The sequence below is a fragment of the Myotis yumanensis genome, unplaced genomic scaffold (genome assembly GCF_028538775.1).
Source record: "Myotis yumanensis isolate MYYU_CA2020_CCGP unplaced genomic scaffold, mMyoYum1.0.hap1 SCAF_2, whole genome shotgun sequence".
Classification (NCBI taxonomy): domain Eukaryota; kingdom Metazoa; phylum Chordata; class Mammalia; order Chiroptera; family Vespertilionidae; genus Myotis; species Myotis yumanensis.
Window position 1 is genome coordinate 64,253,312 of NW_027223753.1, and position 16,034 is coordinate 64,269,345.

At 35.8% G+C, this 16,034-nt stretch overlaps 1 protein-coding gene across 1 annotated transcript in view; it reads right to left on the minus strand.

Moving 5' to 3' along the window:
• COL24A1 (collagen type XXIV alpha 1 chain) overlaps positions 1-16,034 on the minus strand; it is a 335,909-nt gene that overhangs the window by 176,836 nt on the left and 143,039 nt on the right. Inside the window, exons 22-24 of the mRNA XM_070403718.1 lie at positions 14,746-14,790; positions 11,060-11,113; positions 9,664-9,708 (exon numbers count right to left, since the gene is read on the minus strand). Coding sequence (XP_070259819.1) covers positions 9,664-9,708; positions 11,060-11,113; positions 14,746-14,790 — 144 coding nt within the window. The remainder of the gene's footprint in view (positions 1-9,663; positions 9,709-11,059; positions 11,114-14,745; positions 14,791-16,034) is intronic.

A 16,034-nucleotide genomic window follows, 5' to 3' on the forward strand; every position in this document is an offset into this window, starting at 1 on the left:
TCTAATCCAGACTAATGGCTATTTATAAATTTTTCTGATATTTTAAAAAAAAGAATTCTTTAGGAGTATTTCATTTCTATCAGGGGCACATAAAAACTCCTATCTTAACACTTTTCACCATCATAGAATTTTTATGGTATTTTGCAGGAATGTATGCTATGGTTGTCTGAGATATTTCTGACATAATGAAATTCATAAGCATGTAATTTAAAAAGTATGCTGTAAGAATTTATTCCATTATGTTTTCTCCGAGTCCATTGTATTTCTTAGTAAATTGACATTTTTGAAATAGTTTATTCCTTTTGTTCCCCTTCCATCATTTTTTTGTATTGTTAAAATATTAATTACTTGACATTGGTCTTGGCAATGATTTTTTGGATATCACTCCAAAAGCAGAAGCAACAGAAGCAAAAATATATAGGTGGGATTCCTTCAAGCTAGAAAGCTTCTGCACAGCAAAAGAAATCATCAACAAAAGGAACAGAAAGCCTACTGAATGAGAGAAAATATTTGCAAATCATATATCTGATAATGGGTTAATATCCAAAATAAATAGAAACCTCATACAACTGAATAGCAAAAACAGACACTTTTATTTTAAAAAATAGGTAGAGGATATGAATAGACATTTTTTCCAAAGGTGACATACAGATGGATAACAGGCACATGAAAAGATGCTCAAAATCACTAATCATCAGGAATATGCAAATCAAAACCATAATGAAATATCAATTCACACCTATTAGAATGGCTATTATGAAGAAGAGAAGAAATAAAAAATGTTGGAAGGATGTGGAGAAAAGCCAACCCTTGTGTACTGTTGGTAGGAATGTAAATTGGTGCAGTCATTATGAAAAACAGAATGGAGGTTCCTCAAATAACAAAAAATAAAACTACCATATGAGAGAAACCAAGATGGCGGCATAGGTTAACGCCGGAGTTTGCTGCCTCGAACAACCACTTCAAAAATACAACTAAAAGACGGAACGGACATCATCCAGAACCACAGGAAGGCTGGCTGAATGGAAGTTCTACAACTAGGAAGAACCGAGAATCAGAGGAGGTGCAGTGCTGAAGTAAAATACTAAGGTGCGGAGTGTGCGAGGCGCGGGCTGGTGGCTGAGGGCGCAATTGTCTGTTTCAATCCGGAGGGAGCCTCAGACTCTGAGCTCCAGATCCGGGTGAGTCTCTAGGGTCCCAGACTCAAACGGAAGAAGCAGGACTGTCTGGCTACGGTCCCTCCGAGGTTTGCAGCTGTTGCTGGGACAGAGAGGCAGAGCCCCTGGGTACGGACTGAGAGCAGCCATAACTGCTCCCTCCTCCACCCTGTTGATCCTGTGGGACCCACCCCGCCCAAGCCCTGCACAGAGGCATTTGCTGGATCGCCTCAGGCAAAGGCTAGATTAGCATCTCCCTAGAGGACACAAGTTCTTCCACTGCAAACACAGCTGATTATCACAGCCAGTCGGCCTGGAGGTCAAATCCCTCTAGTATTAACTATAACAATCAAGGCTTAACTACAACAAGACTGCACACAAAGACCACTAGGGGGTGTACCAAGAAAGCGTAAAAAAATTCGGAGACAAAGAAACAGGACAAAACTATCAAGGGAGGATATTGAGTTCAGAACCACACTTTTGAGGTCTCTCAAGAGGCTTCTAGAGTCTGTCGATAAACTTGATGAGATGTACAGGAAATCTAATGAGACCCTCGATGGTGTGATAAAGGACCATCTGGAAAGTAAGCATACACTGACTGAAATAAAGAATATTATACAGACTCCCAACAGCAGACCAGAGGAGCGCAAGAATCAAGTCAAAGATTTGAAATTCGAAGAAGCAAAAAACACCCAACCGGAAAAGCAAAATGAAAAAAGAACCCAAAAATACGAAGATAGTGTAAGGAGCCTCTGGGACAGCTTCAAACGTACCAACATCAGAATTATAGGGGTACCAGAAGATGAGAGAGAGCAAGATATTGAAAACCTATTTGAAGAAATAATGACAGAAAACTTCCCCCACCTGGTGAAAGAAATAGACTTACAGGTCTAGGAAGCGCAGAGAACCCCAAACAAAAGGAATCCAAAGAGGACCACACCAAGACACATCATAATTAAAATGCCAAGAGCAAAAGACAAAGAGAGAATCTTAAAAGCAGCAAGAGAAAGAAACTCAGTTACCTACAAGGGAATACCCATACGACTGTCAGCTGATTTCTCAACAGAAACTTTGCAGGCCAGAAGGGAGTGGCAAGAAATATTCAAAGTGCTGAATACCAAGAACCTACAACCAAGATTACTTTATCCAGCAAAGCTATCATTCAAAATTGAAGGTCAGATAAAGAGCTTCACAGATAAGGAAAAGCTAAAGGAGTTCATCACCACCAAACCAGTATTATATGAAATGCTGAAAGGTATCTTTTAAGAAGAGGAAGAAGAAGAAAAAGGTAAAGATACAAATTATGAACAACAAATATGCATCTATCAACAAATGAATCTAAGAATCAAGTGAATAAATAATCTGAGGAACAGAATGAACTGGGGATTATAATAGAATCAGGGACATAGAAAGGGAATGGACTGACTATGCTTGGGCGGGGGGAAAGGGTGTGGGAGATGCGGGAAGAGACTGGACAAAAATTGTGCACCTATGGATGAGGACAGTGGATGGGGAGTGAGGGTGGAGGGAGGGGTGGGAGCTGGAAGGAGGGGAGTTATGGGGGGAAAAAAGAGGAACAAATGTAATAATCTGAACAATAAAGATTTAATAAAAAAAAAACCCAAAAAAAACTACCATATGATCCACCAATTTCACTTGTAGGTATTTATCCAAAGAAAACAAAAACATTAATTTGAAAAGATTTTTGCATCCCTTCACTATAGCAATATTTATAATAGCTAAGATATGGAAAAAAACCTAAGTGCCCATCAATGGATGATCAAATAAAGGAAATGAGGTATATATGTATACAATAAAATACTATTCAGCCATACAAAACTCTTGCCATTTGCTACCACCAAGGCACATTATAATTAAACTGTCAAAAGCTAAAGACAAGGGTCAAATCTTAAAAGTAATCAGAGAAAAATCTACTTGCTGCATACAAGGGAATACCCATAAGACTATAAACAGAGTTTTTAGCAGAAACTTTGAAGGGCAAAATGGAGTGGGATGATATATTTAAAGTGCTGAAAGAAAAACAATGCCAACCAAGAATACTCTACCTGGCAAAGCTGTCCTTCAGAAATTGAAGTGTTTTCCAAAGTTGAAGGAGTTCTTCACCACTAGACTAGACTTATAAGAAATATTAAACAGACTCCTCAAGCTGAGATGAAAGGATGCTAAATATGAAAGTATAAGTCTCACTGGTAATGGTAAGTAAATAGTTAAATTCTGAACACTCTGATGGTGATGAGTAAATGACTTATAACTCTAGTTTAAAGGTTAAAAGACAAAAGTATTAAAAATAACTATGACTATACAATTTTTTAATGGATACACAATTAGAAAGATGCAAATGGTGATCGCAACAACAAATCTTTTGTGGAGGAGGGAGCTTTAGTATATGTTCAAAGGCATGTTATTATCAGATTAAAATATACTGTTATATGATGTTTTATGTAACCCTCATGGCAACCACAAAGCAAAAGCTTATAGTAGATACACAAAGGAAAAGAGAAAGGAATCAAAGCATACCACTACAGAAAATTATCAAATCACCAAGAAGGAGAACAAGGGAAAAGAAAGGAACAAAGGAACTACAAAATAATCAACAAAGTTGCAATAGTAAGTCCACACTAATTACTTTAAATGCAAATGAATTAAATTCTCCAATCAAAAGACACAGAGTAGCTAAATGGATTTTTAAAAAAGCAAGTCTAACTACATGCTGCTTTTAAGAGACTCAACTCAGCTTTAAGGACACACACAGACTGAGAATGAAGGGATAGGACAATATATTCCATGAAAATGGAAACTAAAAGAAAGGAGAGGTAGCTATATTTATCAGACAAAATAGACTTTAAATCAAAGACTGCAACATAGCTTTAAGGGAAGTCCCTTAGCACACCCTTGCAACCAAAGTGCCACCCATAGACTCCTTCTTTGTAAAAATTTAGAGCTGCCATTTTCTCAAAAGCTTGAGTACCATGTTGCAGTATCCCTACCGAAGAAAAGAATAACATGTTTTTAGCCAATGAATTCCAGAATTTATCAACTCTATGGTAGGTGTCAAAGCAACTTTTATTTATTTTTCTTAGAACACTTGTATAACAGAATTAATGTTTTGGTGAAACTATGTGTATAACTTTTCACTCATTTTTTAGATGATATATCACTTGAGAATCAAATCTTATTTAGTTGCATTTAGTTGGAGCAAACAGTAAGTGTTTAATACGTATCTTTTAAATAATAGAATAAATAAATGAAAAAAATAAGTTTCCCAGTGTCTTTCACTTTAGTTGGCTATAAGAAACCACAATATCTTGTCAGCTTTGCCTAAGAGATTACAGAGTAAAATTTTAATTTGCCCTTTCCCAAATCTTTCTAACCATTGACTTCCAAGGATGCACTTCTTTGTTGCATTCAAAGACAGGACAAACTCGTGATTGCTTGCCACACAGAAAAGAACCTTGGAACTGGAGGCAGAAAATTCAAATCTGAAATCCAGATCTACTGCTCACTAACTGTATGAATGTGAACACATCACATAATTGCTATAAATTTCAGTTTTCTCACTTATAGAATGGCAATATGATCTTATAAGGGCTGTCTCAAGATGTAAAAAGATAATAGGTCACCAATAAATAGTTGATCTTTCTTTCTTTCCTTTTTTTTTTTTTTTGGTATTTCATCCTCTGACTCCACCTCTATTTGATTTTGAATGGTTATAATCCAGCTTAGAATCAGCCATCAGAAGCTCTACAATTTAAAGGTCTTGTCATGAGAAGTGGAGTACCTGATTTTGAGGATTATCCATGGCCTTTCCTCTTCTTCTTCCTTTCTGTTCATCAGTCATTTACTAAACAATAGCGCACCAGAGGGCAGGCAGAAAAACAGAGAGGACACAGTAGATTGCTTATGAAATCTTGCTAAATTGATAAATTAAGGAATAAATGAAGTAAAATCAATTAGCTGGGTTATATTTTAAGAGATAAATCAATGTGGCCAGACTATAAGACAATAATAAGAAACTTTTCAAGTGGGCAGAAAAGTAGCACCAAAACTTAATGCAAGCAAGGTTACTTTATGAAAAAAATTCCACATTTTATATATAAAATAACAGACCAGAAAAGAATCCTGAAAGTGACCTCTGATCATTTCCCAAAGACATCCTAGTTGACTGCTATAGGATAAAGCTTACGTGGTTTTGAGTATCAACAAAAAGAAAACATAATAGAAGTTATCACCCCATTCATGCAGAAGGCTGTGGAGCCATTAAGTCTAAAATATTTAGTCTAGTTCTGTTTGCTCCAACTCCAGAAAGACATAATAAAACTGGAGGGCAGCCAGAGCAAAGAAGACAAATCAGCAGGCGAGAGGGAGACTAGAAACAATAAAATTCTCAGAAAAGAGTTATAGATTCTTAGAATTGGAATTATCCTTAGAATCATGTATATTAATTCCTTATGCTTCCATAATATTCCTGATAAATCATAAATAGTTTAGTTTATTAAAGGCCCATTACATGCTGGAAACTGACTAGAATCCTTCCATTTTGGGAGTCTATGTCCAAAATTATCACCTCAAATATGTCTCAAATATATCCACTTTGCTACATCCACTGCCATCAGCTTGGCCCAAATCATCTTTCTCTCTCATGCAACAGCATCCTAACTGGTTACCCTCTTCTACTTCTGCTCCTCACAGCCATGGACCAACTCCCCAATCCATTGTAACCAGAGTAATCTTAAAACACAAATTAAGTCATATCATTGGCTTACTTAGAACACTTCCATAATTTCCCACCTACTTTAGGATCAAGTCCAAAGTAAGAAACGTGACCCTTAATGATTTGGCTCCTGCCTTCTTAACTAATATCACTTCACAATGCTTTTTCCTTGGCTCACCAAAGTCTATCCATATTGGCTCTTTTTGAGTTCCTCAAAACAGCTAAATGCTTTCCCATTAGGCCCATTACATATAACAACCACAACCACCATTACAGCTAACAGTTATGAAGACTTTACTATGTGACTAGCTCTAGGCTAAGTGCTTTAAGTGAATTACCATATTTAATCCCTACAAGAAACTCTATAAGGTAGTTATTTTCATCTATTTACTGTTGATAAAACAAATATTTAAGGAAATCAAGTAGTTCTAAAAAAATAGGTAAGTGGCAAAGGTGGGAAGTATGTCATATTGGACATGCCAGGAATGTTCTTTCTCCCCAGTCTTCCCTCTTCTTTATGGTTGCAACTTATGTCATTTCCTTAAAATTGTCTTTTCTCATCTCCGGAACCAAATTTGGCACCCTTGTTCCTTACACTTTCCTCCTATAAAATGTGTGACAGTTTATAATAATATACTTCTTTATGTGATTATTTAATTCTTGTCAAACTTCTAATAGACCATGTAAGTTTCATGAAGGCAGAAATCATATGTTCACTAAATGTGCCTAAATATAAATATCTGCTGAATAAATGACTTAACAAAGTCATCCAAACCTTATAATAATAATTTGTTGAATTACTCTATGGATGTAATTACTCTATGGACTATCAAAATATTCTTGCTGTTCTGATAATGTTTATCAACTAATCCTAACTCTGGTCTTTTGACCAATACTGAAAAAGTAAATTATTTTCTCTTCTAAAGCTCTTCAAATACTTTCAGCCTAGAAAGTTAGACAGAGAGGACTAGCAGTTAAGGTGGGATAATTCCAGTTTATTAAAAAAAAAAAAAAAAAGAATGCTCGAATGAAGAAGATAAGGGGACATCTTTTGAAATCAGAGAATTACTTAGGGCATATTTATAGAAATTAATTCTTCACCTATAGTAAATGAATTTAAGGGGTATACAGACATGAAATGTAGATGGGATTGCTGTATGTAGCATACTCTACTGCAAATTGGCATCTAATTTGTATAAATCTAGAAAAAAATAAATAAAACTGGGGAGATCCAGTTAAAGGCAACTAAATGCCTGTACAGAAAGACTGAGAAAAGTTAAATCTAGCTATGTGGTTACAAATAAACTTAGATATCACCAAATCATAAGATTGATGTTATGAAGTGCAACCATATCTTTCAATATTTCGAGAGAGTTTTGTTTTAACAGAATGCTGGATTAGATGAACTATGCTTCTAAGATTTTGAAATTAATAAAATAACATAAAAGTTGTTACTTACCAGATCCAAAAATACTCTTTAGGCATTTTATATGTATTAATTAACTCAAAATAGCCACTAAAGTGGCTAAGATAAAAAGCCTATATCTCCCATCTTTAATGAGAAAGATGGAATCTCAAACTTGGAAAGATCCCTTTGTTTTGATAATTTATCTGATACTTAAAACCTCTCTATAACATTTAGGCCAAGTGGTTATTCAACTAACATTAAAATATCCCCAGTTATGTTAATTGACTTGAGGGGGGCTCATTTCACAATGTATACATGTATCAAATCATCACCTACACTATATCTTACAATTTTATTTGTCAAATATACATCAATAAAGATGGCGGGGGGGGGGGGGGGGGGAAGTTGCCAGCATGGTATAATGCTTTGGGTTTGGAGTTTGGAGCTCTGGGTTTATATCTCAATTCTGCAATTTATTAGCTATGTAACTTTAAACAGGTTGCTTAGTGTGCATCAGCATCCTCATTTAAAAAACTGGAATAACAAAATGTGTCTTTTCAAATTGTTTGAGAATTAAGTAAACTGCTATAATATAACACATCACTTGGCATTATGCCTGGCACATAGCAAATAATCAATAAATGTTGATTTCCCTCCAATAACATAAATCTACTGCCTGTGTGGTCTAGTTTCTCTTTGGATAGCACTGGCAATGGGTTCTTACACTATGTGGAACTAGAGCAATACTATTAAGTAAATAACACAGGAGTTTGATAGTTGTTAAGAAAAGATTCTCTCCATTGGTATTTTAACTTTAGCTATTAATTCTAGTCCTATATATTAAAAGCCTAATATGTTAAGTGTCCAACCATTCATTCGACCATCAGACCAGTCGCTATGAGGCGCACTGACCACCAAGGGGCAGACACTCTGACTGGTAGGTTAGCTTGCTGCTGGGGTCTGGCCAACTGGGACTGGGCAAGATGGGCCAGACACGCCTGGGAGCCCTCCCCTGGTCCCTCCCCAGCTGACCAACCTCCTGCGGTCCCTCCCCAGCTGGCCCCAATCAGGACCTGGCGACATGGGCCAGACACGCCCTGGAGCCCTCCTGCAGTCCCTCCCCAGCCCCAATCTTGCTTGGGTGGGGGTCCCTCGACCTTTCCTGTGCTCTCTCTCAATTCAGGACCCCTCAGGGGATGTTGGAGAGCCTGTTTCAGCCCGATCCCCACAGGTCAGGCCGAAGGACCCCACTGGTGCACAAATCTGTGCACCAGGCCTCTAGTTTATATATATTTTTTAAGCAATTCAAAAATGGCAGCATTTAATTTCTTTGAGCAACCTTGGAGAAATGTGAGTTATAATAATTGATGAGAAGCCTTGAAAAATCCAATTGATACAAATACTCCATTGAAATTTCCCTTCTCAGTAAAAACAAGTACAAAAGTTCACCTTCAGGTATTCAGAATTCATTGGTATGGCAATGATCTTTTAAGAGTAAATGGATCTTCTCCTTATTTTTATTAATAAGTAATGACAACAATTAAGAGTATAAGAAATGTATTGTTGTTTTACAATAAGACAAGAAAATATGATTATTTAATTACTGAAGCTTACAAAATAATTTTAAAATTTTATTTTTATTTAAGTCATAAGATAGGTTATAAGGACTTGAATTTGCTCATTTAATCTATTAAATGGTATCACTTGCTTTGTGACAACCCAGCTCACTATGTAAATAAATTAAAAATTGCATTAATTTAACATAGTACTTTATATATGTTAAATAGGTTCATTTGTTAGAGAATATTTTAGCTAGCTTTATCCATTGTATAAAATAAAATTACTTGCAACCTCTCTGATTCAAATACAACATGAATCCTCCTACTTCTGCAGTAATGTAAATTTTTAAAAGTAAAACATTTGTTGAAGAAATAAATTGTAATATGCATTCTACCTCATTACCTCTTGGTTCCATCTTTCAAATATATAGAAAGGTATCTTCAAACTATTAGACTATTTTTATGGTTTGATAACTTGTAACTCTTTTATAATGAAAAATGTTAAGGTCAAATATAGTACAAAATATGATCAGAACTAAAATTAAAGACCACTTATTAGAAACAAGAATGCTCCTGAGATCATAAATATAATTTATATTTGGATGAAAATGTTAGTCACTATGTTTTCCCTTATTTCTCTCTTATAGAGTAGGTTTTATTTGTCACAGCACAAGTGAGTTTAAATTTGTGGTGGATAAGAATTTTTTGTTCAGAATTTTATAAGTACTGATCATGGCTAACGTGATTACTAAAAATGCTTACAGATAATTGAAATATAAAAGTAGGATCAGCATAAAATAAACTTACTGTTTCACCAATCTTTCCAATGTTTCCTTGATCTCCCACTTCTCCCTGTTAATAAAGAATATAAAGTTGCAAAAATGACTATTTTTCAAACAAGATTATTCATGCATTACTTATGTTTTCATTTTAATGTAATTATCTAATTATAACATAGAAAAAGGCAAAAAGAAATCTCAGTTATTCAAAACTACGTTGACAGTTCACTAGACAGCTTTTTTATGGAACATGACTCTATTTTCATTCAAATAGTAATAACCTATTTTTTTAAATTACATTCTTCCAGTAAGGACTTTTAATCAATTTTTAACCACTTCTACAAATAAAATTTAAAAAATAAAATATTTATTGAGGTATACTCTGCAAAAGGCAGATGGTAGGCACTGTGGAAAATGTTAAAAAGAATACAAACAAAGCCCTTGCCCACAGGAATGCTCTATTTGCTTCAGAAAATTAGGTATCTCCCAGAAGAACAGAATATATGCCACACATAAGTAGCAAAGGGCATCATAGGAGCAGGCACGCTATGGGCTGGTGGAACTAGAGTTGACTTCACTGGAGAAGTAATGTTATGTTAATAATCATAATTCACAATCCCTAAAGCTGAAAACCCAGTTTTTCACAACTTGGTGACAAACGTGTCCTAACCTGAATTTATTTGGCAGCAATCCTTTACCTGATCTGAGTCAGGCTGTTTATTATAGTGTTGATTTATTCTGATAAATCTGAACATCTTTGACAGTTCGCCACAGAAATATTCATGTGTCTAATTATGGTGTGCTGACCATAGCCTATTGGCATGTTAGGTAAAATACAGTATAATGACCACAGTATCTCTGAAAATCCAAACATTAACGATTTCAAATAATGAATTATGAAACTACATTTGAGTTGGGCCCTGAAGAAAAGGTGATATTTACACTGGTGATGAGAACAGCCATTTTTGATGGTGAGATATGGCATGAACAAAGGCTGAACAAAGGCATAGATATATTAATGACAAGTAGAAGATCAAGTTCAAGGTGTTTCACATAGTTAATCTGACAGGAGTATATGTTTTATTTATAGAAATAGGGGAACAAATTATCAATTGCTGCCTAAAAATTAGTAATTTATTACAATGTGGAATAGTAAATGGTTAAACTGCATTGAACAATACAGTAGCCACTAATATATAGCTGCATAGCATTTGTAACTGGCTGGTGTGAATTGAAAAATGATGTAGTAATTATAATATACAGTGTCTCAAATGCTCTTAGAACCAGTTTTAACATATCACTGGTTCTCTCATTTATTAATGAATTGAATAAAATCTTTTGACATGTGTACATTTTATAAAAGTAATAATATTATCTTTTTGAAAATTACACTTTGTAACTGGTTATAAAGTCATTTGCTTTACCTTTAAGCCTTCTGGTCCTGGTTCACCTATATATCCCTTTTGACCTGGTTTTCCCTAGAAGAGAACAGAAAAAAAGATAACTTTAATCATTTTCATCTTTTAAAGTTTCCTAAGATTTATAAAATTCAGACTATTCTATGAGACACAATAAAATTATTTGATAATTGTATTTTATAATATACATTGCCCCTTCATTCTATAATGTCTGTCTACTATGTGCCATGCACAGTTCTAGGGGCTGGGGGTTGAGGAGTGCATTAACCATACCTGCCTTCATAGAGCTTACATTTTAGTGAGGATGCATAATTTAAAAAATAAGTAAAATATATAGTATGTTAGGTAGTGGTAAATGTGAAGGACACAAAATTAAGTAAGGGAGGGAGATATAAACTGTTGTGGGAGTTTTGTTAAATTTTTAAAATAAAATTACCAGAGAAGACCTCACTGAGAAAGTGGCATTGAGTAAAGATTTGAAGAAAGGGATACATTGCGTGGATAGCAGAGAGAAGAGCATTCCAAGCAGAGGAAACGAGTATGTGCAAAGCTTGAGACAAGAATGTGCCTGGTGTGTTGGTAAAATCATGAAGAGTCAATATGGCTGGAGCAGAATAAGAGAGGAGGTCAGTAAGAAGACAAGTCAAAGAAGGGAATGGCAGATGGGAAACCAGCTCATCTAGGGCCTGGTAGTCTCAGTCAGGACTTTAGCTTTTACTCTGAGTCAGACAGGAAGCCTTAGACAAGCTTTGAAAAGAGAAGTGCCATGATCTAAGTTTGAACAGGATCAATTTAATTCAAGAGGAGAAATGGGGAGTTCAAAGAGGAGTCTGCCGTAGACCAATTCCAGCATGTCATAATTTCAAGAGTTTCATCAAAAGGTTGATGAAACTTGGGGACTCAACAGGGTTGAGTCACACATATAGTCACCTGTTGGAAATGGCTAAAGGCATTTCCCCAAATCTGAATAGGAAACTGATTGTGGCTGCCAGACAGTTAAAGGGCATCTTAATCTACATGTTATTGCCTCCTACTGGCCAAACACCTGAACAGCTGTAGGCTATTCCCCAAACTGACAATGCTTCTGTACTCTTTGAAACCTTACCCTTTGAAGGGTATTGTCTCCACCTTGCCTTAGGACAAAGTGTGTTAATAAAAGCAAGGGTCCCAGACAAGGAGGGACTCTTCAGTTCCTTTAGCTGAAGGTCCTCTGACCCCCACTGCCTTTCAAAATTATAACTCGTCTCCAGATTCTTTATTAGTCTCTGGATTTCTATGTCATCTATGCGCAGCCCCTTTTCCAGATTCCTGAACCCTTCTTGATGCTGGGACATGAACCCCGGTATAAATGGATGCCTGAAGTGGGACAAGAACACCAACAATAGAGTCCACTGCAATAATTCAAATGAGATATGACAATGACACATATCAGGTGGTAACAGAGAATAAGGCTGTGAGAAGTGGCAAGATTCTGTATATAGTTTGAAGGTAGATCTTCTAGGAATTGTTGCCAGGTCATGTGTGAAAGGTGAGAAAAGGGAAAAGTCAAGAATGAACTCAAGATTTATAAATCCGAATAAGGGACCTAATAAAATGGGGAAGATTGTTGCAAGAACAGGTTTGGAGGGTAAATTGGAAGCTCAGTTATGGACATATCAGTTTGATAGTCTTTTTAAACATTTCAGTGCAGAGATCACGTGGTAGTAATACAAGTCTAGAGTTCAGGGGGTAGAAGGTTCTGATCTAAACATACAATTTTGAAAATCACCAGCATTTTGATGGTTTGTAAAAGCCATAAGACTGGACCAGTTTATCTGAATATAGATACAAAGGAGAAATCCACAAATCAAGCCCTGGGACACTCCACAATTTACAATTTGAATAAATTAGACAAATATGCAAATTTTCCGCCAGAGAATCTGAAGGAAGAGCATGCAAGTGAAGTAAATGTTTCCAGAAGAAGAGACTGATCTAATAAAATTCTGAAGACTAAGTATTGAGTAATATGAAGATTAAGAAATGACCATTGAATTCAGCAACAAAGGGGTCAGTGATGACCTCCATAAGATCATCTTTTGTTTTTGGAGTAGTGGGGACAAGAATGGTCTTAGTAGATAGGGTGAGGAGAGAAATTGGAAAGAGCATATATAGGCAATACTTTTGAGAACTTTTACTGAAAAGGGAAGTAGAGAAAGATAATACCTGGAAGAAAAACTGGAATCAATACAAGTTTTATTTTTGTTTTTAAGCTGGAAGAAATAATGGTATGTTTATATTCTGAAAGGATTGATACATTAGAGGGAACAAAATTATAATGCAGGAGAGAATGGGGAGAATTGCTAGGTCAATGTTCTTCAATAGGCAAGAGGATAATGTATGCAATAAGCAAGAGGAAGTTTTGGCCCTTGCTAGGAAAATGGTGTATTTGTTTAAATTATTAACACCTAAGAAATTGGGTGATGGGTACATATAATATGCTGTAGTATCTTATAGGTTTTTTTTCTTTACATGTATGAGATCATTTCAAATTAAAATATTAAAAAATTAAAAATTAAAAAATATTAATTGAAATGTATCTGCATTACATGAAAAATCTCCTAATTGCTTCTAGCATAATTTATTAAATTGTGCTAAAATTTACAAGGTTTCAATTAAAAAATATCTTAATTCTAAATGATATAATAGAAAATATATAATAGTATAGTTATAAGCACTTATCTGAAAATAAAAATTTAAAGAAGTGAATTTAAAGAAGGGATTAGCCAAAGAAAATATATACACAACCCATGGACACAGACAACAGTATGGTGATGGCCAGAGAGAAGTCGGGGGCAAGAGCTGGGTAGAGGGGGGCAAAAGGGGGAAAATAGGGACATCCTATATAATAATAATAAAAGGCTAATATGCACATTGACTGAACGGCAGAATGACCAGTTGCTATGATTCGCACTGGCCACCAGGGGGCAGACGCTAAATGCAGGAGCTGCCCCCTGGTAGTCAGTGCACTTCCATATGGGGAGTGCCTCTCAGCCAGACGCTGGCTCATGGCTGGCCAGCACAGAGGTGGTGGCAGGAGCCTCTCCCACCTCCGTGGCAGCACTAAGAATGTCCAACTAACGGTTTAGACCTGATCCCTTGGGGGCCTAAGCCTTTAGTCGGACATCCCCCGAGGGCTTCCTGGCTGCCAGAAGGATGTCTGACTGCAAGCTTAGGCCTGATCCCCTGGGGAGTGGGCTTAAGTCAACAGGTGGACATCCCCCAAGGGATCCTGGACTGCAAATGGGCGCAGGCCGGGCTGAGGGACCCCCCGCCCCCGAGTGCACAAATTTTTGTGCACTGGGCCTAACATATATATATGAAATTTGTGCATGGGAGGGGGGGTGTCCTTCAGCCCAGCCTGAACCCTCTCCAATCTGGGATTGCTTGGGGGATGTCCAACTGTTGGGGGCAATTGGGCCGGCAGGGGAGGGCAGTTGGGTGTGACCAGGCCTGTTTTATTTGGGGGTATTGTTAGGCTATAGTTTGTTTTCATTTTTATCCTTTGCTATAACAAAATTTGGTGCTATTGAAAAACATTCAGAGAACAGTTGTTTTAAGAGGAGCACTTCTAAAAAAATCTTTATTGTTGAAAGTATTACATTTGTCCCCTTTTACCTTATTTTTTTTGGAAATTATATTTATATGATACTTACTCGTGGCCCTAGTTCTCCAACGGGTCCCATTGGTCCTTCTTCTCCCTTAAAAAAATCAGAACATATCATGGCCTAAAATAAGTATTAAAAATATAAATCCTATTCTCTCTATTTATTTTGAAATCTGAAGCTCATTCTGAGACATGATGAAAGTAAGTCTGTGATTTTTTTTGTATTTTATTTTTTTCTCTGACAACCCCACATCTACTCTAAAAGAGACATGTACTGTTGAATTATTTTTAAATTAGTGGATGATATAAGTTATATATAGAAAAATGAGAGTGAATAACAGTGAAAATGATTAGAGTATCACAAAATTAGGATTCAGCATCACTAAGACCATGAATTAAGGATTACCTTTACCTTCTTGGACTCAATATCTCTCTGATACAGAGAGGAACTCAATTAATTAAGTTTTTAATAGATAGAATCAATATGCATTTGTATATTAAAAAATTATTGGTACAGAATATGTTTGCACTTGGCACTTCATTCATTCAACAAGTATCTTTTTGAGTCTTAGTTCTGTCTTAAGCCACAAAGATACAAAGATATATAGAATCATACCCAAATGGGTTAATGTCCAGAGTTTCTTCTTGATTAATTTACAGGTCCAATATTCTTGGGGTCAAATTATTTATAATTTCATAAAATATAAAATCTGTGCATACAAAAACTGTATAGGTGAATAGAGAATAGAGAAACATAGAAAAAATAATTTTCTTTAATCCCCACATGAGGATGTTTTTATTGATATTAGAGAGAGAGGAAGAGAGAGCAAGAGAAACATCGATGTGAGAGACCAACATTCAGATAGCTCCCATATGCACTCCGACCAGGTATCAAACCCACAACCTGGGTATGTCACCTGACCAAGAATCAAACCCGAGACCTTTCATTCCACAGAATGATGTGCCAACCGACTGAGCCACATTAGCTAGGTCAAGAAATTCCTAAAGCTAAGTTTTTATACATTATTATTTAAGAAAATAAAAAAGTAATAACAGTTTTTATTCCATTTATTGACATGTTTTCTAAATATTAGTATACTGATTTTTCACCTTCAAATAAAAGTTTATGTTACCACATCTGAAGAATATATACAGAACTTTCTAGAATTATATATTCTTATTTAGTTAAAAAACATTTTGCTCGATTCACAATTCAATAAAAACATAATTTATTGGGTCACAAATATAAAATGGACACAAATAGTAAATATAAATTCTACTACACATAACTGAGATTCTAGGCTCAGATTCTTCAGATGTTCCATGGAGCCCACTGAC